The 21,699-nt window shown below is 49.3% G+C and overlaps 1 protein-coding gene across 1 annotated transcript in view; it reads left to right on the forward strand.

The window, feature by feature from the left end:
• The window catches only part of SLC24A3 (solute carrier family 24 member 3), a 156,715-nt gene that overhangs the window by 87,243 nt on the left and 47,773 nt on the right, over positions 1–21,699 (forward strand). The window contains exons 3-5 of the mRNA XM_086626594.1: positions 5,446–5,522; positions 14,938–15,012; positions 20,698–20,782. Of these exons, the coding sequence (XP_086482720.1) occupies positions 5,446–5,522; positions 14,938–15,012; positions 20,698–20,782 (237 nt within the window). The remainder of the gene's footprint in view (positions 1–5,445; positions 5,523–14,937; positions 15,013–20,697; positions 20,783–21,699) is intronic.

Consider the following 21,699-nt stretch of genomic DNA (forward strand, 5'->3'; position numbering starts at 1 on the left):
CCTCCGGGGAGCCGTGGGTGGCCCTGTGCCGCCCCATACTCTCTGCCTTTAATAGGTGACCCGACACCCGCCCAGATGTGCCGCGGGGAAGACTTCGGCTGATGGTCAGAGCTGTTCTGCAGTGGACTCGCTAGCCGTGGCTCATAGCGAGGCTGCCTGTCACGACAGTAATGCTCCCTGTTGCGACAGTAATGCTCCGGGTGCGTTGTTGCTAACTGCTGGAGAGCCAGCTTAGAAACACGTAAAAACGCCTTTTTTCGGTGCGTTTGCTGTCAGCATCCCGTGTGCTGGGTGCGCGCCCGCTACTCCTCTGCATGGGCAGATCAGCGCGTGGCAGCCCACGGGAGCGGGAGCGTGCGGAAGCGCATCGCTGCCTGAGCGCCCACCGTGAACGTTTAGTTCTTGGTGATTAGAAATGCGTTCCCGCAAAGGTACGGAGAGTGCCGTCTGAGCATCCGCTGCTGGGTAAGAGCCGACCGGCATAACGCCGCTGCGGGGTACGGGACGGTGCCGTTGGCCGTGGCAGGGACGCTGCGTGATGTATAACCGTGTCCTGTACCCCCCAGTGCTTCAGCCTCTTGCTTTCAGCAGTTAAGTGGTGACATGAGCAACACGTCAGCAAAATGATTTGTTATCGATCTATCAGCATAGTTTGGCTCTCTTGAATTTTAGGTCGTGCTGCTGTAATGCAAACACCAGTTTTACTTGGCAGAAAGTAAAACATTTTTTTATATATATATATTAAAAAAAGATACTCCACTGTCCCCTCAGAGAGAATTTAACGGATCCTTACTGCTTTTAAAGACAACTAAAGATTTTCACAGTCCCTCCATCTCCTGTACCACGTGATTTATAGCTGTTCCCTTGGGGTTTGGCTGCAGGAACTGCTGCGCAGCAGAGCACGGGGCTGTCCGTGTCCGAGCCGGTCTCCAAGCGGTAGTAGCTGTGAAGCTGCGCTTATCCAGCAGTTCCTGAGCCCCCTCACACCTGCAGGCTCATCTTGGCAGGTCACCGATCCGTGGGAGGGACAGACTCCAAGGATGTAGCAGTTTCTCTCCTGTATATTTGGTAGGGCCCGCGGCACTGTCAGAGTTGATGCTGTTCAGGGGATGCTGTTGGAGGTCAGGGAATTGGGCTAGACAGTGTGCAGGCAGTTGCAGAATGTAGTGTTTTTGCTAACCCTGAAGCAGTAAAAAAATCTCAAGTTTGAGTTTAAAATAATGAATTTGAGTATGAGGGGAAAAAAAAAAAAAGGAAAGATAACTAATTGTTTTAAAGTATATTTTTATTTCCCTGTGTAAAAAGCTGTTGCATGGATTCAAAAAATGTTCTCTCAGGTCACATCACAAGGTCTACTCCACCGATAACTTTTCCTTCATGGATGACAGCAGTAGAAGTCAAAGAACCTCATTGAGCAAACATGAGAGGATGGTTCCTGATGCACCTTCCCTGCTGCAGCTGTTTGCTGTACAGGGACTTCCAGAGCCACAGGAACAATCTTCGTGTAGTACTAGTCCTTGATGGATTTCTCTTCTCCCACTGGCTTGTCAGTGTGCTTTGGGAAGCTGTGGGAAGCTGAGGTAGGCAGCCCTGCGATGACGAGCGAGCTGGAGTCGCTTGACGGTGCAGAACAGAGGCAAATCCGTACTGCGCCGGCAGATCCTCTGAACAGGGTGGTAACGCGGATCGTTCTGGAAGTCTGCTGAAGCCAAGGCTGAGCAGGGTTCCAATTTTAATGAATCGCACACTGATTGAGAATCAAAGGGCAAGAATTTATTCCAGCTCATTGTGTTACGACTAAAATAACTTTTCCCTATCAAGAACGGATACAAGATTTTCCTCTAAATTTGGCGAGGAAGCAAGTGCTGCAGTCCCCCTGTGAGCGCTCTGGTCCGCGGCTGCTTCGTCCTCGCTGGGCTCGCTGGTGGGCTGCGGGACGTGCCCCACGCCCCGCTCCCCAAAGCCGCGGCCTCTCTGTTCTGCGCCGCAGCTGCCACCTGGCGAAACATCTGGAATCTCGCCGGCAGGTCCTGGGCTGATGCAAGAGGGCCCAACTTTTTACACGCACTGCTGATCTGCTCCTCAGTTATTTAACCTCCTTTACAAAGCTCATCTGTACCTTGCTCATAGTCATCTAGTTCCAATTACTTCCAAATTCTAATAATCCTAACGGTAGTAGTTTTCCGAGATGCAGATACGATATTGAGCTGCACCCTGAAAAGCCCGTTGTGTTGAGCTGCGCGCTCCTATGCTCGTTAACTGAGAACTGGAACTGAGCTGCGTGCGTCCGAAGGCTGGAACCAGCACGTCTGCGGTGGAAATGCTGGAAATGCTGGAAAAAGCAAAATGCTGTCGGTGCTGGGTGCTGGAGGACAAGTCTTGGAAGCCAGCGTTGGACCTAATGCCCGCGCAGAAAATGCCCGTGGAGGCTCTGAGTTTGTGTGAAGATCCTGCCTTTCTGCAGTCTGCAGGCCCAGTGCCTACAAAGTCTGCAGGACGAGAGTGGATCGTTTGAGGCAGAAACCTTTACTTCTTTGAGCTTAGGTTCATTGACAGTGTGATTGGTTTTTTTCCTGTTGCAATCAAAATGAGCCTGGCAAAATCTGCCCCTGTTTTCAGTACAAAAGCTGAGCACTCTTTTAAGCAAAATAACAAACTGTGTGAGCTTTTGTACTCGCTAAATAGGGCAGCTGTTGTTGGAGTGGTGTTCCAGCAACACCCTTTATTTCTTCTTAGAAAGGAGCTCCGGGTTTTGCAAAGCGCTCCTCTTATCTGTACTCCTCTGCACCTGATGCATCTGATAAAAATGCAGCAGATTTCAGATTTCCATACGTTATTTTATCATCGCATACATTCAGGCGTAAGCTGCTACAGGCGTTCTGTGTTCAGACAGTGTCGGAGCGAACGCAGCGATGGGCACCTTGGATTCTCTCAGATAAGAAGGTGCATTTCATTGCAGCGTGGGGCTGGGACCCTGCACCTGAGGGAGGATTGGATGTTTCTGCTGTGCGCAGGAAGGGTGGCTCCGGTTCCCCGCCTCTGCCAGCGGCGACAGCCTTGGTCTATTTTTATACTGTTGGGGATTTTTTCTGTATGCTTTTACCTTAGGTGCACTTCGGTCTCCTTGAAGAAGTGGAAATTCTTGATAAAGGGATTGGATTTTCATCGCCTCTCTCTGTTAGGAATTGCCGTGCCAAAATCTCCGGCAGCTGCAGGAGGGAGTGCAGGAAGGAGAGGGAAGCGTGTGCGTGTGTTAGCAAACGGTTTTGCATATTGCTAAAAACAGACCTCCCCGTGTTCCCTCTGCAATGTCCTACGGGCTGGTGAATCGTCAGGAACATTTCTTAAACAAAACTGTGATGAAAACGTTTGGTTTTCACATAACAACATTTTGCTGAGGAAAGATGAATCCTTGCCAGATGTTTTAACTTCATTGTCTTGCATCTTTTGTAGCGTTTAGTGTTGTTTGTTGTTTTTTTTTTTTTAACTCCTGACTTTGTGCTGGTACCTGTCTGACTAGTTTCTTTAGGTTGCACACCTGGACGTGCTTTTAGCAGCTTTGTGCGTGTCTGGCACAGTACGTGTGCCAGGGGCGGGATGGTGAACGGCCTCCTGGCAGCACTGGCTCTGCCTCGGCAGGACAGAGTTACGGCTCCTGGCAGGAGCAGCCTGGTTTGTTACAAAAAGCCACAGGTATTGCTGGTCCTTCTGAAAGGCCAAACCCTCTGCCCCGTGTGCCGTTGGGGCTGCCCGCGTGCTTGGCGTTTCTCCGGCGAGGTGCCGGCGGCCCCTGCTCTCCCCGAACGTCCCACCGACCTGAGCCGTTACAGCATTTACCGAGGCACAGGAGTAGCATTAACAGGATTAACTGGAGCCTTTGGGAAAAGGACCGTTTGTGTAAAACCCAATGTTTTCCTCCTTGGATGCAATGCCTGGCTAGATCCCCTGCTTGCATTAGTGACTGAACGAAGATGGAGCCTCCTTTTGCTCAGCTATTGCTTCACCAGCAGCAGAGCTGTGAGAGGGAGCTGGGTTGTTTTTCCATTTAATCATCTATGGAATTGCTAATTAAATTCCAGTTGCCAGAGCTTTATTAACGATAATGATGTGAAAGCCAGGAAAAACACAGCTTGACTTTTTCCAACTCGAGGCTGAATGTGCGGAACTGACCATTAGAAGGAAGCTGTTATTTTTGTTGTTATTGAGCAATTCAAACCTGGGATTACTAAGAAGCACTTGGAATGCCAAAACATCATCTTTTTCAGTTTATAACCAAAAGCCATTCCTGCAACCTAATTGACAGACTGTCTTTAAGTGCTTTATAATCTAATTAACATCCAGAACAGTCGTAAAGCATTTGAGTAAGTGGAAGTAGTTTATCTTTAACTGGCATAGAACACCGGTTTTTGCAACAAAGGTTATCCGACTGTATTGTGTGCTCTTTTCGGCTGTTGCACTGATTACTTGACTTTGGAAAGGGAACCGGCTGATCTAACAAAAATATATTGCTCTTAATGAAGGCACATTGAACACACTGAATTGCTGAGTGGTTTTCTGGGTTGGCATAGTGGGCCATCAGCTGTCCCAGGTGCTTGTTAGTGTGTCATTTCCAAGACTTTATGACTCTGTTGGACTTAAAGCAGGTGATAAAGGCAGGGTGAGCTGCAAACCTCCGCTGGGCATAAGCTCGTTACTTCAGAGCTGGTGCTTTTTGCTGCTGTAAGGAGGGAAAAGCAAAAGCGTGAGTGCTCGGGCATCTGTGAGGTCGTGGTTCTTGCTTCCATCACCTCTCCCTCCACATTCCAAAACGTCCCTTTCTTCTCTCTTTCTTATTTGGAAAACTGCCCAAGTTAGGAAGTGAATGTAATGGCCACCTAGCCCAGCACCCTGCTTCTGGAAGTGGCTGGTGGGAGATGCTTTGGGAGAAGTGTAAGCAATGTAGTGTGTATAGATCTACCCATGCGTGCCCGTGCTGACTGCTCCAGACAGGGTTTACAGCGCCTGGGGTTTGCGTTTAGATTGCCATGCTTAGTACCACCGACAGACCGTCAGTGGAGGATCTCCTTTTGGGCCTTTCCTACTCTGTCTGCTGTCACAGCATCCCTGGGGAAGGAAATCTGCCCTTTATAACGTGCTGTGTGGCAGAAGTACTTCTGCCTGTTTGCAAAATGTGCGTGAAGTTTCTTCATGGTTCGCTTCTACCAACAGATGCTTTTTCTGAAGCTAATTAGGCCACAGAGTCTATCCGAGTCCTACAGCCTTAGTGCAGAGTAAGAGCCTGTATCCTTCATTTGGAGCAATACAGTTTTGCCTTTGAGCTTACTGTAGAGAAAAAGCCCGATAGAAGGGTCCAGGCAACTGTTTGTTATGTTACCGAACGGCGTATGCGGTGGTTTTGAGTAGCTGATTAAACATCTGAGCTTTCTTTTCCCCCTCTTTCTGCAGCTCTCCACGAATTCCCCAACGACATCTTCACGAATGAGGACAGGAGGCATGGAGCTGTGGTCCTGCACGTCCTTTGTGTAAGTTTTGTGACTTTTCTTCTCATATCGGTGCGGACAGGACTCGGTGCGCTCACTCCTGGAACCCACAGGGCCTTCTGCTTTCAGTCGTGGCTGAGATTGAGTTTCAGTAACTACTCTGAGTATAACGTACTTCAGTTTTACATAACCCTTTTTAAAAGTCCCAGTGCAGCCCCTGAGCACAGGTGGCTGCTCTCATGTGAATTAACTCCTGTGAGTTACTTCACTCCAGCCAGACCAGCTTTGCTGGGGCTGGTGGGCTGCCATGGTCCCCTGCCGTGGTCCTCTACCATGGTCCTCTGCCATCGTCTCCTGCTGTGGTCTCATGCCGTGGTCCCCTGCTGTGGTCCCCTGCCCTCCACCTCCGAGCACAAGGGTGCTGCAGTGTTGGCAGGTCGAGGGAGGACATTCAGGTAGTTGCCTTCAAAAGTAAGTGAAGTCTTATCCCCAGAAACTTCTCTCAGAAATCCTTGTGACACTCCTTATGACATTGCTGTAGGAGAAATAAGTTGGAGAGGGGTTTCTGTTTAAAAAGATTATCATCTTGATTAATTAAAAAAAAAAAAAAAAAAAGGAAAAAAAAGATAGAAAAAGGTTGGGTCTCCAGAATTACCCCGCGTAGTTAAGTTGCTGAAGTGACTTTTTCTTCCTGAGTATGCTAAAGAACAGATCATAATTTCTCCTTTACCAGCTGCAGGGTGTCTTGGATCCTCTTGGGAATTCTTGAGCATGTCAGGCAGGAGAGGGCTTTGCCTCAAAGTTCAGAAATGTGCCAACAAGGCTTTAATAGGTGCATTTTTAAAGACCTCACTAATATCAGAAATCTGCAATTTTGGGCTTGGAGTTTTGTGATCTCTGCCCCAAACAAGTCAGTGGAAGTGATATGCATGGGTAAGGCCAAAATTAAAGATATTCAAGATAAATTTATTTAAATAATAGTCCTGGTCTGTCCGTCCATTAGACACCTAGCTGGCGTTAGAGGATCTTGCGTTCAGCAGCTGCAGTACTCTCACAGAGGGAAGCACTGTCCCTCCGAGTCCGTTCCTCGACTTTTGTTGGGTAGACGAAGACAATTCTTTTCTTTTTTAATGACATCTTAATTTAAGAAGAACTGTGAAGTTGGTTCTTCTTGGGAAGGAAGAGGCACTCTTAAGCAGCCAAGAAAACACCTGCTTCTAATGAATGTTTAAAAGCATTTCATAATTTTTAGTCATCTTAAATGAGCAGTCGCCGTTAGCGATGTGCAATGATTCATGATTTCTTTTTAAGTATAAATTAGATTGTAGTGGATGTGTAATGTGAGTGCTCTGTATTATGATTTTATTTCGGCTAAACGGCTGCAATAAGTTGTTGAGTAACATCACTATTGATTTTTGTCTGGCAAGCTTGAGGCTTCCAAGTGTCCATGGGAACATGGAGCTCTAAGATGTTTTGAAAAACGAGTACTGGACCTGAGCTGGACTTTTTAGCACCCACAAAAATACTCCCAAAAATTCATATAAACCCTCTCTCAAAGTTATGTCATGCAGCAGTGAGTCACCCAGAGTCTCTCTGCAGTTGTCAAGAGGGAGACCTTCAGAGGACCTTCAGCCCCTCCACTGTAGGTATGGGTGAAGCTGCAGGTTGGGTTTCACTGGCCTGGCTCTGGTCAAATCTGCCGGTCCCCGCCACGGGCTGCGAGCCGCTTCCGCCCAGGAGTGGTGCAGGATTGTTGGAAATCGCTGTGGCCCTGGCGAGCCACATCACGGGGGTCAGCGCCACGCGTGGTGGCTCTTGCGCGTCCCGGGTGCCGGTGGCGAGCGCGGTGCCCTCTCCTGAGTGTCCAAACGTGGGGCCTGGGCTGGGCATGAAAGAGGCGCCGGGGATGGCGCTGATGGAACTGAGAAGCGGTCTCAAGGAATGCCGTCCCGGAGACCCGTCTGCGTGTCTCAGGCAGCCCTGGGTCTGCTCTCTCCTGACTTTGGCGCTCTTGATTTCAGGAGTGCAGGGTCCGCTCCGCTGCCGCCATCGGCGCGTGGCGCCGTGCCGTGCCATCTGGGGTTTCACACCTGCCTTGACGCGCGTCTCGGCCGGCGCATTGGCATCCCCAGCGCTAGTTGTTTGTTTTCCTGGCAGGCAGTGCTCTGCACCTCCAACAGCCTTTGCGTTTTGGCAGGAAAAGGTCACTGCTGATGGTCTGTTAATTCAAGGAGCTGTATTAACTTTGCAGGAAGTGTGCAAACATCGTAATGTGGCCTCGAAATACACTGGTAGGCTGTTGGCACCTCGTAACTGTGCTGTGGGCAATGCGACAAAGCGTTACGAGGGTTGTTTAGGGAGGGGATTAACCATACGCAGTTAAATTCATCTCTCTACGTGAAAGACAACCAGCAGGCTCCTGTGCAGCCACTCTAGGCAAAAGATGATGATTATAGCAGCACGTTGCTACCTTGTAACCTCACATTTCTTAGATTTTAACACGAAAATTATTTTTTAAAAAATCTCTTGAGTTACAGAAATAGGTTTATAATGAGACCATTAGAAATATGAGTTGCTAAAATCATTCTTAATCTCTGTGTGATCCGTACTTCTGAATGTGTTTTTCCAGCCTGTTTAAAAGAGACAAGACCCAGACTGTATTTTTTCATTATTAGTAACAATGAAATCACACAGTATTCTCATGCAGTTGACTACATAAACCATGAGTTGGGTTATTTTCCAGTCTACTTTAAATTATGATTCCTAATTGCTCTCAAGTTAGTTTATTTTTCCACAGGCTTTTTTGTCAGTTCTGAATAAGCTGAACAAACTTTTAACTTCTATCAAAATGAAGTTTGGAGGACTGAAATTTCAAGATGAACTGCCTGCTTCAGAATAAAAAGAAAAATCCGTTTTTAATGAGAACTAGATGTAAGCATCTGCTGACTCAGCAGAAGCATATCCAGTTTCTTCCCCTTTAGCAGCAGGACAGGTACCTTGGTCCATCGATACTCCGTCGTTCTCCATAGTGGTTTTACTGACCAAGAAAATGGATAGACCACGCACCAGCTCATGCGTCCCCGAGGTGCAGGACCCAGCTGGATCCACCCTTTCCAGCACTGCAGTACCTGGGGCACCCCCTCAGCTGTCGGAGGCTGTCACAAGGTGTACGGGTCCGAGACAGTGGCCATCAGCTGGGAATGTTCCCGGTGTCTTTCTGCCCCAAGCTGCCAGCTCTCTGAATCCCAAGAAGAGCGTCCCCAAGTTCGCCGTCTGTGGCCCTGGTCCAGCCCCTTAGGTGGAGTGAGAATCAGAAGCAGCAGTGACAACTGCTTTGCCTTCTGCAGCAGGGTAACTGTTTGTGACCTATGGTCAAAGAAAAAAATGATACTTGGAGAAAATAGACAACCGTGGGCATTTAGCATCCTACCTCTTTAGTCTGAGTTGAAAGAGGTTGTCATTGTGTTGGGGTGATAAACCTCTAATTCTGTTGTTTTACCCTCCAGTGATACCGTTACAAATGTCTGGTCAAATCAGAGCATGCAGAGAAATGCACTTTGAGGGGGGGAAAGGATGCAGGCAGAGTCGCGTTGTCTCCTTTGAAATTTCTTTGTGGGTTTGAGGAAACCAACTGTAAAATCAAAGCAGCTTTGTAATGGTAGGGAGAACAATGGAGTGATGAGTAGCAGATCACAGTCGTGCTCCTCATGTTTATTGACCTCCCCTTAAACTGTTTGTATTCATCTCAGTAAAAACGTTCTTTCTTCTCCTTTGCCCAGCTTTCATGTTTGTTCTTGAAGGACATCAAGGTGAGGCTGGTTTAGCAGCAACCACAGAACCAGGGGGCAGCTGCTCCGAGCGGGGCCGTGGGGCAAGGCAGGAGATGGCCTCCCGGGGAGTTCCCAAGGCTCCTCTCCCTGTTGTGTAATGGGAGTGGGAGCACAAAGACCCCAGCAGATCCCACGGTGGGGCTGTGCAGAAATATTTAACATAATCTGATGCTTCATGTAGATGAAAGTAAGTCCCCAAACACTTCAAAAATCTAGGAAAAACTGGGCTGGAGCAGTTTAGCAATAGTTTTAGTTCTGAGCTGAAACTACTTCAATTTACAGGAAAAGTGGGCCACTGAAATGTATTACAGGTTTGGAGCCATAGTGTTTAATTTCCCTCTGGATACTTCTTTGGAGCTTATCAGCTAATTGCTTCACTGCTATTATTTTCCTGTCCTCTCTGAGAAGAGGGCATGCTGCTGTGGATAGTAACACCCCCGCTGCGTCACTGGTTTGGGATGTTCAGGGTCTGGGTTTGGAGAGTCGGGTGCTGTTCACCACTAAAGGATCAGGCGCCCAGCCTGCAATCCAGGATCTCCCCCACACCCGGGCTTTTAGCATCCTCCCTCTTTGGTCTGAGTTGAAAGAGGTTGTCGTTGTGTTGGGATGATAAACCTCTAATTCTGTTGTTCTGCCCCCCACCCTGCCTCAGCCCGGCCTTTTCCACAGGTCAGTCTCAGTTCCCCCTTTCCTGCCTCTCTTTGGGCAAATCTGGAACGTGGCGCCAGGATGCGTCGCGCTGCCGGTGCGGAGAGCCGAGGTCAGCTCCTCCATGGGCAGAGCTGGGCTGCCGGGCACCGAGCGGGGCCCAGGGGTCCGACGGAGCCATGTCCATGCTGGCAGCTCCTCTTTGCCATCATTCCGTGTAGCCATGGGAACAGGGGCACCTGCCTCCCTTGCATGAGCCGCTCGGAAAACGTAGGTCACTCTGCATGTATCCTGTCTTCATCTATTTCTGCGCCGAGTCAAGCCCAGCCACGCCGAGTCGGGACGATGCTCTGGCAGCGCACTGGCTGCGCGCCCGAGACGTGCCAGGCAACACGGGCAGCGTGCTGTGGGACGCCTGGCGATGCCACCAGCTGCCGCATCCAGATTGGGCTCTGCGGGTTCCGTGTTTGGTGGTTGTGGTTCTTTCCGTTTCTCTTCAATAACGGAGTTGTCGGTGGTTCTGTGATGCAGTTGGCATTGAGGGAAGCCCTGTGCCCGGTTGCAGTGATGGCCCTGGGCTGTGCCACCTCCCCTGGGGCCGGAGCTCTGCAGGGGAGCAGCCGGAGATGGTCACCTCCTCCGTCCCTGGGAAGAGGGCAAGGCTGTGGGAATTGCTGGCCCCTGCAGCGTTTAAGCTTTCTTATGAAAAGCTTCTTGCTTTGGCTCAGTAAAGCAAGTTTTAACCGGAGTCTGAAGACTGGCACGGGAAACTCAAAGGAGCGCTGGACAAACATGAGAAATTATCGTTTATGTCCTGCACAACGGAACATGTATTTCAAGTAAGATATTTAATCTGCTTTGATGCAGAGATTGCAGTTACTTCTCTGATGCTTGTTTGTTAGAATCATAATTTTGAAAGCAATCCTAATGTAATACTTAATCTGGTATTTGTAATCCTTTTATACAGGGCCATTATGTTTTGTAATTTTTTAGTGTCCTTCTGGGGAGGAAGAGTGTCTTTAAAGTAGATGGCCTGTTTAAAGACTTCCATGTCTTCACTTCGAGCCAAACACAGCCAAACGATGCTAAGGCTGCAGCTTATTTTTTGTGTTCTGTCCATCACGTTGTCCCCTGCTGCCGTTGGACACGTCACGCTCCAGCTCTGCCCGTCGCACACCCGTGTTCCCCCCACCACTGCCGTTATCCCCGACGGCTGTTTTCGGGTGGAACAGGCTTCAGCAAGTGCTGCCCTGCTGCTTTCCTCGCCCGTGCTAGACCCGCCGCTCCCACGGTGCCTGCGGGGACAGACCTGCATGTGTTGAAGGAAGAAGCAGTGAGACCCTGCTGGATTCTCACGTTAATGTAGGTGGAAGCTGATACCACCTAATCAGCTGCAAAATGTTAAAGCCGTGCTTTTTGCGTTCCCCACGTTGGACACACAGAACAGATGGGCTTGCCCTGATGCTGGCTGTCTTTCTCTTTTTCACATAAAATAGCCCGGACTTGGCAGTTTTATGGGTCTAGGCTCCATCTTTCCGAGTCTGACTTCATAAAATTAGGTTTTTTTGGTTGCGTTCCTGCTGGCCCAAACTCTAAGCCTTATTTTGTTTTGTTTGTATAAAAAAACAAACACACACCACCACCCCCAAACAACTTTTAAGGAGGTAAGTTATTGTCCTCATGCGTTGGTTTACCAAGGGTAATTTCCAGTGTTTTAGTTTGTGAACAAAGCTGTTTTCTAGCCAGATACTCCTTAGATTTTGATGTTTTATACTGTGTTGTGCTCAAGCCAGTTAAATAAAATTAGGGAAGACTCCCAGCCAAACCCCAAATTGTCACAACAATGAAGTCATTAAAAATAAATGCTCGAGCATATAAGGCAGAGTGGGTTCCGCCTGATCTGTTCTGTCAGCTGGGTATTAAAGTTTGCTGACGTCACCCACAACAACCTTACGGAGCCCGGCAGCCCGTGGCTCGTGCTCTCGGCAGGCACGGCAGCACGGCGTTCCCCACCACCTGGCAGCACTGTCTTCACCTTCACTTTTCTGCTCCCTGCTCACTGCAGTTGCTTTTTTGCCTTTTCCCTTGTACCTGATCCTACAAACATATAAGCGTGGGTGGACAAACGAAAATTCCCTTGTCACCTTTTTGGGTTGTGGTTGTGCCCTCTGAAAATCAGCACGCAATGAGACGTCGCTTTTGTACCTGCTGTGGTTACCGGGACACGGACGTGCCTTGCCGTTCTTGTTTGCACTGGAGACAGTGCCAGCCCACCCCTCACATCCTTGCAATGCTCATTTAGAAGCTCTCGGAAGGATTTGCCTAAACTTGAACTTTTACCCAGAGTCCACCCAGACCGATGGTGTTCCTGGTGAGCGACGTGTATGATACAGTGACTTCGCACGGTCTGAAAAAACGATGTGAACCTACAGGAGGCAAAGACTTCGTGTGTGTGTGTGCCATGTGTGGAGGCGGGTGCTGAAGTGACCTGGTTTGGCTTTTGAGCGCATGCTTTTCTGGTTTGTTGGCTTCCCTCCGTCCCTACTGCCTTGCCCCCTTCAGGAGAGCTTGGCTACCCCAGCAGCAGATCACAGGAGGCCCAAGCGACCATATGATGCCCCGCACTCTGCGACTGGAGATGTGTCAAATGTAGAAGACCCGCTCAATTTATAGGGATGATGATGTAGGGGTTAGTGTTCTTGCAAGGCATTGCTGTGTGTTTGGGAAGGAGGAATGATGGCAGGACCCACTGCAGGTTAATATGATTAGCAGATGAAAAAACCCAGGCTGAAGTTGGGCACCCGTTGTGTTTCGATGGGATTTGGCCACGTAACTCTCTGGGACTGTTTCTGATCCGTACTCCTATGATGCACGATGTCTGTGAGCCACTGGCTTCCTTTATCTCTGTTCATGCCGTTATCTGTTGGTGTCGTGTCAGCAGCTACCGCTCCCTTTGACAAGGTCGAGGTCTCTGCTGCCCGTGGCGGAGCCGGAGGCATGGGGTTTTGCTTGCGTCCGTGGTCCTCTGTTTTGCAGTGAAAAGGTTTCATAAAGGATAAGTTACGTTTATTCATGCTTATGAGTAGTAACAGAGGAGCACAGGAACTGTCCTAAGTGACAGTCTAACACTGGATCTTCAACATGGTGTCAAAATCATCCATTATGATGAAATTCCCATCGCTAATCCTGAAAAAGAAAATGTACTTGGATTATTTTTGAGCTTGAAAAGTTTTCATGGCTGAGATTTTCACAGAATTTGCCTGCTTTTTGCAGTAAAGTTGTAATTAAATTATGGCAAGTTCGAATCTGGGGTTCGGGGGATTTAAAACTGTTCCTGGAAAACTGAAACAAGAACAAAAACGCAAAGGCCGTTTTTATTGCCACTTTCCCTCCAGAAGAAATACTTGTGTCTCGTCCCATCGCCCGAGCTTCGACAGTAAAATTCGAAAATGAGCAAAGCAGGAGGATCTGTTGGTGATCTGATAACAACTCTGTGCTTCAATAGGATTAAGACACTTTTTCTATAAATATCGTCCACGTCACTGAGCTCTAGTTATTCACTGGAGCTACCCTACTTGTAAAAATAATTCTGTAGTGGTGCTTGGCAGGTGTTACAAAAAGATGGAGCTGTCTTTGAACTTTAAAGTAGTTTTGTTTCGCTTTGGGAGTGGAAAGAGAAATAACATTGTAATGCCTGTGAATGATTTTGAAAAAGAAAGGGATGGGTGCGTGCTCACCTGCTTTGGACCAGATACCAGAATTACTTCTTTCTTGGGCTGTTTGCTTTCAGGGCTGGTACAGGTAGCTCTCCAGGTGAGAAGCTCTATCTTTAAAAAAAAAAGAAAAAAGCACCCACAGAAACAATCACATGCACTGAAAACCTAGCAAAATATTACGGAGATGTACGTTTCCGGTGTGAGGGGGATTTGCGTGATCGGGTCAGAGCAGGGGTGTAAAGCCGTGGCCGGACGGGAATGCGGATGCTGCCACGGGACTGTGGAGCTGTGAGGCAGCCCTGGGGCCGGGCTGGGCACGGCCGTGATGCTCCTTTGGGATTGTCTCCGCAGCGGTGGCCTCGTGCCACACGGGGATGTGGGGGGACATCGTTTTCGTTGAGGTGCTGCTGGCCTGAGCGTGGGGTGCAGCCCCTCTGCCAGGGTGACCCCCAGCTCCCGGGGGGAGTGGGAGAGGGGGAGCTCTGGTGTTCCCCTCTCCTGCCTCACCCTGCACAGCTTTTCACGCCCCCGTTTTTGGACACAGCTGGTTTGTGCCCAGCTGCTGCAGTGCGGTTTGTTCCAGCCTTGTGCCCTGAGCCTCTCCTCTCTGTTTACACGCCCCAGATTTAAGAACCTCTCTTCTGCAGGTGTGCTTTTGCAGTAAATAAACCTCTGCCGATACGGCAGTCTGCTGGGAACGAGATCCAAGATGGTAACGTGGATATACAGATATACAGAAATACAGATTAAATGCTTCTTGCATGAAATTGAAGAGTTGATTCACTAGGTATCCCTTCAAATGTTGTGTTCTCCCTTGCGTGTCAGTCATTTGGAAGTTGTTCCTGTGTGGAGTTCAGCAAGAATCATCCCTGGGTTTTCAAAACACTAGCATTTCAAAAATCACTCCTCTAGGGTTTACGTTTTCACAGAATGCAATCATAAAAAGCCTTGTGCTGTGCAATGGGGAAGAAAGGGAAGGGAAAAACATTGAAGTGTGGCTTAGCAGTATCCAGAGAATATTTTTTTTTAAAAGTCTCTATGATCATGATAAAATGTTGGTAGCTTTTGATAGCTTGTAAGAACTTTTGGATAAATATTTCATGATCTTTCTATTAAATCCCAGAGAGCCCGTGAATTCTTCTTGCAAGAGCATTTTTATTTTTTAAAAACATGTACCAAAACAAACCTAAGATGAGTTGGGACGCCGCAGCTCGTTTCTGCTTGGCAATCTCTAGACTCAACGTTTTCTCTTTTCTTTTGCAGGCCGTGTATATGTTTTATGCTTTGGCAATTGTCTGCGATGATTTCTTCGTCCCTTCATTGGAGAAGATTTGCGAAGTAAGTATTAGAAGATGTTACTTAAGCTCGTGTGCTGCTTTAGCAGTGGTTCTCCTTGAGAGCCTCAGAACGTGCTGATTGTGTGTTAGCTGTTGCCTTAGAGTGTTCCCCTTGCTTCTCGCTTGGCTGCTCAACGCTGCGTGTGTGCGTTGGCTCCGCTGCGTGTTTTCACTCGCAGGAGATGGGCTGGGAGTCTGCTGGTGGGTAAAATTGGCTGAGGCTCCCTCCTGAAGCTAGCCATCGCCTCTCACAGAACAGTTCCTACCTGTGCATCACACCACTTCTTAAAAACGGAGGCAATTTGTAACGTAGCGAACACGACGTTTTCTAGAGCAGTGATTCCCAAAGTCAGCTGCACGCTGGGCGCTCCCGGCAGCGCTCGCTGCAGCGCAGGTCTCCAGGTAATGGGCCCAGCAGAGCTTGTGAGCTTGTCCTGTGCTCTGCCGCTCACCGCTGATGTGCTCCTGCCTCTCCAGCTCAGAAACCCTCCCGTGAGGTAGGATCCGGCTGCAGGGCACTGTGAGAGGATTGGGATGTTGTTTGCTGCCCATGTAGAGAGCAGAGCTTTGGTTCAGTTATGGCTTTGGGCATGTCATGCCGTTCTCCTGGAACTTGGAAGGCGATAACCTTTTACTTCTTGACTTTTGCATGGAAATACTGATCCACGGGGTGTTTCTGAGTTTCATATACCATTAACGTAAAACTTAGAAACCTCCCAAGTGTCAGGCTGGCAAAGAAAAAACACGGAAGAGAGTTTAGATGTGTTGGTGTTTAAAGACAAAAAGGCACCCAGGGGAGAGAGAGATGCCAGGCTGTCAGCCGGCTGCCTGAGAGCTGGGTCCTGCCCCTGCATGTGCTCCTGGCCCCATGGGACTGGGGGGGCTGCACCTCCCTCCTGCTCCTACTGCCCGGCTGGCGAGGAGCTGCACGCAGCTCCTGGTGCAGGCGCTGCCGGGAGTGCCCGCCCAGCCCCAGCAGGGCTGCCCGAGCCCACCCACACCACAGCTGGGTTTGGCTGCTTGGGCTTTGGTTAGGCATGAAGTCTTGGCTTAGGTTCAGGACGCTGCAGACGTGCGGCGTGCTCGCTTCCCGGGGCCTTGCAGCTTTGCTCGTGCGGTGCCCAGCGCGAGAATTCACGGGCCGATGGCTCTCGAGGTGCTCCAGCCGTTCGTGCGGTGATAGCTGCTGGGCCCTCGTGTTGGTGTGTCTTTGCAGATGTCTCTTCCAAAACACTAGGCCCTTCCCTTAGCTGATACTAATTAAAACCGCTGATGATCTACCGCAGTAGAAATCATAGATCTTGTACCTTTGCTTCAAAGCCCTGAGTTTCATTCCTTGGGTTGTGCTGGTGTGAGCTGTAAAGCAGCAGGGACAGCTCGGTCAGCTGGGAAGAACCTCTTAGAACACTTCTAGTGGTTGCAGTGGACTCTGTCCTTCTTTTGCTAAGGACGGCACGCTGAAATTTTAGAAGACAAGGAGTACATTTCAGCCCAGATCAGCTCGGACAGCTACAGGGTGAATGCAGACCATGTGCCTGAAGTGACTGCGAGCCCTCTCCAGTGCCCATCTTGGGCAAGGAAATCACTGCATGTAGAAATATGGTTTGGTCTTGCCAGTTGGACGTCTCTGTCAGCTGGAGGAGACTCCTGCCCACCTGCCAGGCAGAAAGTGTCACTCACCAGGGCACGGACTGTGCCCGGCCCTGGCAGGAGGTGTGGGAGATGGCAGGAGACGTCATTTGTGCTGACAGCCCTGATGGAAGCTGTCTCTAAACTAACCTGATGTTTGTAGTTCAGCACCTGGCCGGACAAGCCTTGTTTGCATCATCAAGAAAAACCTCCCCAGGAAATCCCACTATTTTCGTGCACAGGTATTCAGGTACCTGGAGGGTGGCAACACAAGGCAGGAGCTTCTGTCCTGAAAAGTTGAATCTAGGGAGAACCACTGCAAGGTTCAGGGGGAGGGAACGGTGATGTTGATGTGGAAGCGGGCATGGGAGATGCCGGCGATGTAGACATGCTGAGTTATTTAACCTCCCCTCTCTGGAGCAAGGGAACGTGGGTCTAGAAGGCCAGTACGGGTCTCTGTAGGTGAACGAAACTCGAGCCGAGTAACTGGTGTCCAGGACAGGCTTGTGTCCTAGGGTGGCATCGATATGCCCACGGGCAGGTCTGCCACCCAGAGATTATAATTTCTCTTGACTGAACACTCGTTAAACCCCATCTACGGGGGTTAGTGGCCTGCCTTACGACACAGAGGTCTGATCTGGGTCCACGGAGTGCTCGCTCCTGCGACAGCTCTGCCCTGACTCTCCGAGTGACCTCGGACAAGCTTCACCGCTTCTCCACACCTCTGTTTCCTGCACTCATCAGCAGAAATGTTGGTCCTCAACTGTATTTACAAATCATGGTAGGAAACACCACGCGCGGTGTTAGCGGTTTCTAACTTTACTGGTGGTAAACTTGGTTATTGCAAACAAGAGGCGCTCAGACCGGAGACGTCCTTCTCCTTTCGCCATCAGTAGCTTTCTTCAGGTGCGGGATCTGTGCATCTCTCCGCCTGCCCCAGGAGGTTGGTGATAGAGGTGCAAGCGTGCCATTTGTTCTTCTGACAAATTCTCAGGTGTGTTTGGGCTTGTACAGACATCTGATGTCTAAAAAGCAGACACCCTCCCCATGTGACTGTAACGTTGTATTCCCAAGCCTCTGAGTCCTGGAAGGCTACTTCCAGTTGACCAGATCTTAGTTATAATAACTTTTTGGTTATTTGTTTTTCTTCTCAATGGGACATAACAACTCCTCGTGCTTTAACAGTTCTGAACTGTTGTGTTGCCCAATACCACCAATAAAATAAGATGATAAGTTTTATTCAATTGTGCATGAAAGAGAATACTTAGTGGTAGAACACTAGATCTAGCATACTTGTATTAAGAAGTCACTGTTCAGAAGAAACATACTGTGTCATTAGTGATTATTAACTGGGTCATATAAATGGATCAGAATTTTACTATTCCTATTTCTCCTACTTGATTCTCTCCTAAAAAAAGATTTGTCTCACCCCATAGGTGACCACTGGGAGCATTCAAGTCCTTTTATTTATGTATTTTATGCATAATTAAGTGGTTCTGTAGTTACATGATAGCAAAAGAAATAGACATTCCTGATCCAACTACTTTTGATTTTATCATTCCAGAATGGCCTGTCTTCAAACATCCAGCTTTCCTTGGTTTGTCCTTGATGTTAGCACCCAAGAGTGTGTGGGAATAGGCTTGGGTCACTTTGCAAAGGCCTCTGCAGGCTTTGTTAGCATCCACTCTTGCCTATTTTTCTAGGAAAGGGAAGGTTTTATCCCTGCCCAGTGACAGCAGATGCTACCACCATTGCTCACACCAACCAATACTCTCTCCGCATAAAGACCCTGTGAAATGAGTGGGCTGACTTGGAGAGTCAGGGCTGCTTTGTGAGGAAGAAGACAGTACCTGAGTCTTCCTCCGTCACCTGATGAGATAAGACTTGTGGTGTTTTCAAGGGTGTTCGCTTGTTTGTTAATGCACCAAAAGTAATCGAGAGAGAGGGAGGGAGGAGAGAGCGCTTGCAGACACTCACGTCCAAGAGGTCATACTGCGTAGGTGGTACATGTAATGTGCTCAGCATGCAAACAGCTGTGAGTGGTCATGACTTGCTGCTGACCTAAGATCCACCATCAGTAATCCAACTACCACCTACTGTCCTATCCAGCACAAAAGAATTCAAACCTCCTGCCTGAAGGCTTTTTTGGTCTTGGAGGTCAACCAATAGTTATTCTACAGTTGCTCACAGTTTAGATGCACTAATTCTAAAATAAATGCCCTTTTCTGGCTTAGTTTCATCTAGTTTAGAAAGCGGTTGTTGAGTTAAACCAACAAGGCATTTGTGCTCCCAAATGTGTGTGCTGAGATGAGAATTTTTTCCAGAGCGCTCGCTATGGTAGACATTCACATGCTGTCGTCGTTCAGATGTACTTAAAATAAAACCCCTATTTTCATTTGTTTTCTGAAACAGCTCATACTCGCGTTTGCCCAGCTACTCTGTTATTGGTGACATGACGCAGCTAACGTCATCCCTCAATTGCAAACATTTGTCTGCAAATACCAGAGATTACATTTTTGCCTCCTACGTAGCGTGATGTGTTTTCTGCACTATTGTATTGACTTAATCATCATGTGCATTGCAACGAGTTATCTAGGAACTGGCCTCGAGGGAATCTACTATAGCTTTAAATTAAACCACCCCCTAGAAGGTCCAGCACAGCTGGTTTCCTTGGTTGACGATCTTTTCTTTCAAAAGACACCGTGGAGTTGCAGACCCACTATTGTAGGATGACTGTCTCTGTGTTTCCGTAGAGAATCCTGCAGAAGAAACTGGCCTTTGGGATCTACTTCTGGTCCTATGAACTTCTTCTACAATAGTTTTAATCCTATTTAAAATCATTTTCCATAAAGCTGCGTTTAATCAGGTTCCACAAGCTTTTATAGCAGTGCAGCGGTGCTGTGGTCTCCTGCTTAAAAAACATTCCTGGTGAGGCCACATCTTTTTCTTTTTCCTTGTCCCCGTAACACATGTACAAAATTTTTTGTTACGTGTGTATCGTCGGTGGTCAGAGTTATCTTCTCTTACAGGCCTAGAATGTCCTTTGTGGGATCTTCAATCCAGAGAAAGTTGGTGGGAGGATTTCTGCGATCCTTGTCTCTGTGCAAATGTGCTTTTGTAATGTCAAAGTTGCAGAGGAACCCTGCACCGCTGCAGAGGGGAGAGGACGGCGTCCTCCATCCTGCGGGGCTGGGTGTGCTGCCTCGAACAGCCGGTTCTGCTAGGGGAACGGCCCCACCACCCTCAGCTGCTTTCCCCTTGCTCGTACAGCGGCAGCCGCCGCCGCGCACGCGTGTGACGAGCCGGCTTTGTGTAGTAACCGCTCGGCGGGTTACGGCCGTGTGGCGGGGGGGCCTTTTTAGCTGCTCGTTAAACTGCGGAAGGTGCCAGCAAGGCGTGGGGTCCTGAACAGCCTTGTGGCGTTTGCTGAGCAGCCACTTGTGCCGATGGGAATGCAGAAAACATAAAGGAAGTAATTAACCAAGTACATCTTCGGAAACAGCGTGTGCTGATGAAGTTCTCGTAGAGTAGTGGATCCTTTCCCTTCCAGAACTCCTGTTCCAGATAGTCCCTGGGCGCTGCTGGGGCGCTGTAGAAGGTAAGTATCTTCGATGGTGATCCAGGTGAAAGGGAGTGAGGAGAGGTTCCATGTCCAAGGCTGGAATGACAGCAGGGAAGGTGGCTGGGGGTGAACCAAGCCTGAGCTCCAGCCCTGCCCTTTACAGCCCAAAGCAGATGAGATGAGGTGTGTGTTGTTGGGGTCGTGCAGGAGACAAAGAGCTGTCACTGGTGAAACTGCCTCGCTGTTGTCCAGAGTACTGCTCTTCCTCTCCTCTGTAAAGGGTATTGCAGCGACAACTTGCCCTCTCTACCAGGAGATGCTAGTTTAGGTAGCCAATGCCTGTGATGACTTCTCCCATATGCTTAACGCTTTATTAACATAAAACTTTATGCGTATCAGCTGTTTCCTGCTCTTGTTGGACAGTTTAATGCTTCTAGTTGAATTTCGTCAGCCTCCCAGTGTTGTAATCAATGACTCTGATGTGTTTTTCTGCAGCGCTTGCATCTTAGTGAAGATGTGGCCGGGGCAACCTTCATGGCCGCAGGAAGCTCTGCTCCTGAGCTCTTCACGTCTGTCATAGGTAACTCACCTGCTGCTGCTTCTCGGAACCTCCGCGTTTCCCTGGCTGTTGTTCAGAGTTGAAATGGAACTGCTAAGCGCCTGTAACATCCATTACGGTTCCTGGCCCTTCCCTCGGCATGCGTGGGACCGATGGCGGGGAACCCCGGCTGGGTGAAGCAGCTCTGAAAAAGTGCCGTTATCCCACGGCAGGGCCACCCTGGAGGTGGTTCGATCTGGCCCCGTCAAAGCAGGATGGACACACAGTTTACCTTCACTGCCGTTCCTCCACTGTGCCGTAGCACAGCCGAACCGTGCCGCGCCGAGCTCGGCACGCGCAGCCCTCTCCCCTCCTGTCCGCCCTCCTGCGCTCCCTGCCGCGCCGTCCCCAGGACGTAGCGTGAAAGGACTTGCCTCCAGCCCCCTGGGTTGGTGGCCAGGCCAACTCTTGGTGTCCTCAGCTGCAGGTTCTCTGCCATTACCTTCACTCTGGTTAGTCGTGCAACACCACTTCCCTCTGGGAAGGTCCGAGCGGGGAGGGGAAGAGGATTTGAAACACTTTCTCACAGCACCAAGTCGGTCAGAGCATCACGCTCCCAAAGCAACTCCCCACTTACGGGAAGTGTGATCAAGGGATTCCGCAGTCCTTAAGTGCGTGACACCCGGGAAACTCACGTGGTCCCCACCAGCCTTGAGCTGAGAGGAGACCGCAGTCAGCTGCTCTAAAACGATGCTGTATGTGCGCTGCCCGGCGCAAGGGAGAACTTTCTTGCAGTTCTGCTCATCCACATCTCTGTTGGTAGGTGATCATCAGAGCAGTGACTGGGAGGTTAAGGTGGGCTCTCCATCGCCAAGGAGGACTTTCCTCAGCTTAGATGCTTTCTCCGGAAGACCCTTCTGTTTCAGTCAGAGCTCTCAGATGCAGAGCACAAATTAATC

Source organism: Tauraco erythrolophus, chromosome 2, assembly GCF_009769465.1.
Source record: "Tauraco erythrolophus isolate bTauEry1 chromosome 2, bTauEry1.pri, whole genome shotgun sequence".
Classification (NCBI taxonomy): domain Eukaryota; kingdom Metazoa; phylum Chordata; class Aves; order Musophagiformes; family Musophagidae; genus Tauraco; species Tauraco erythrolophus.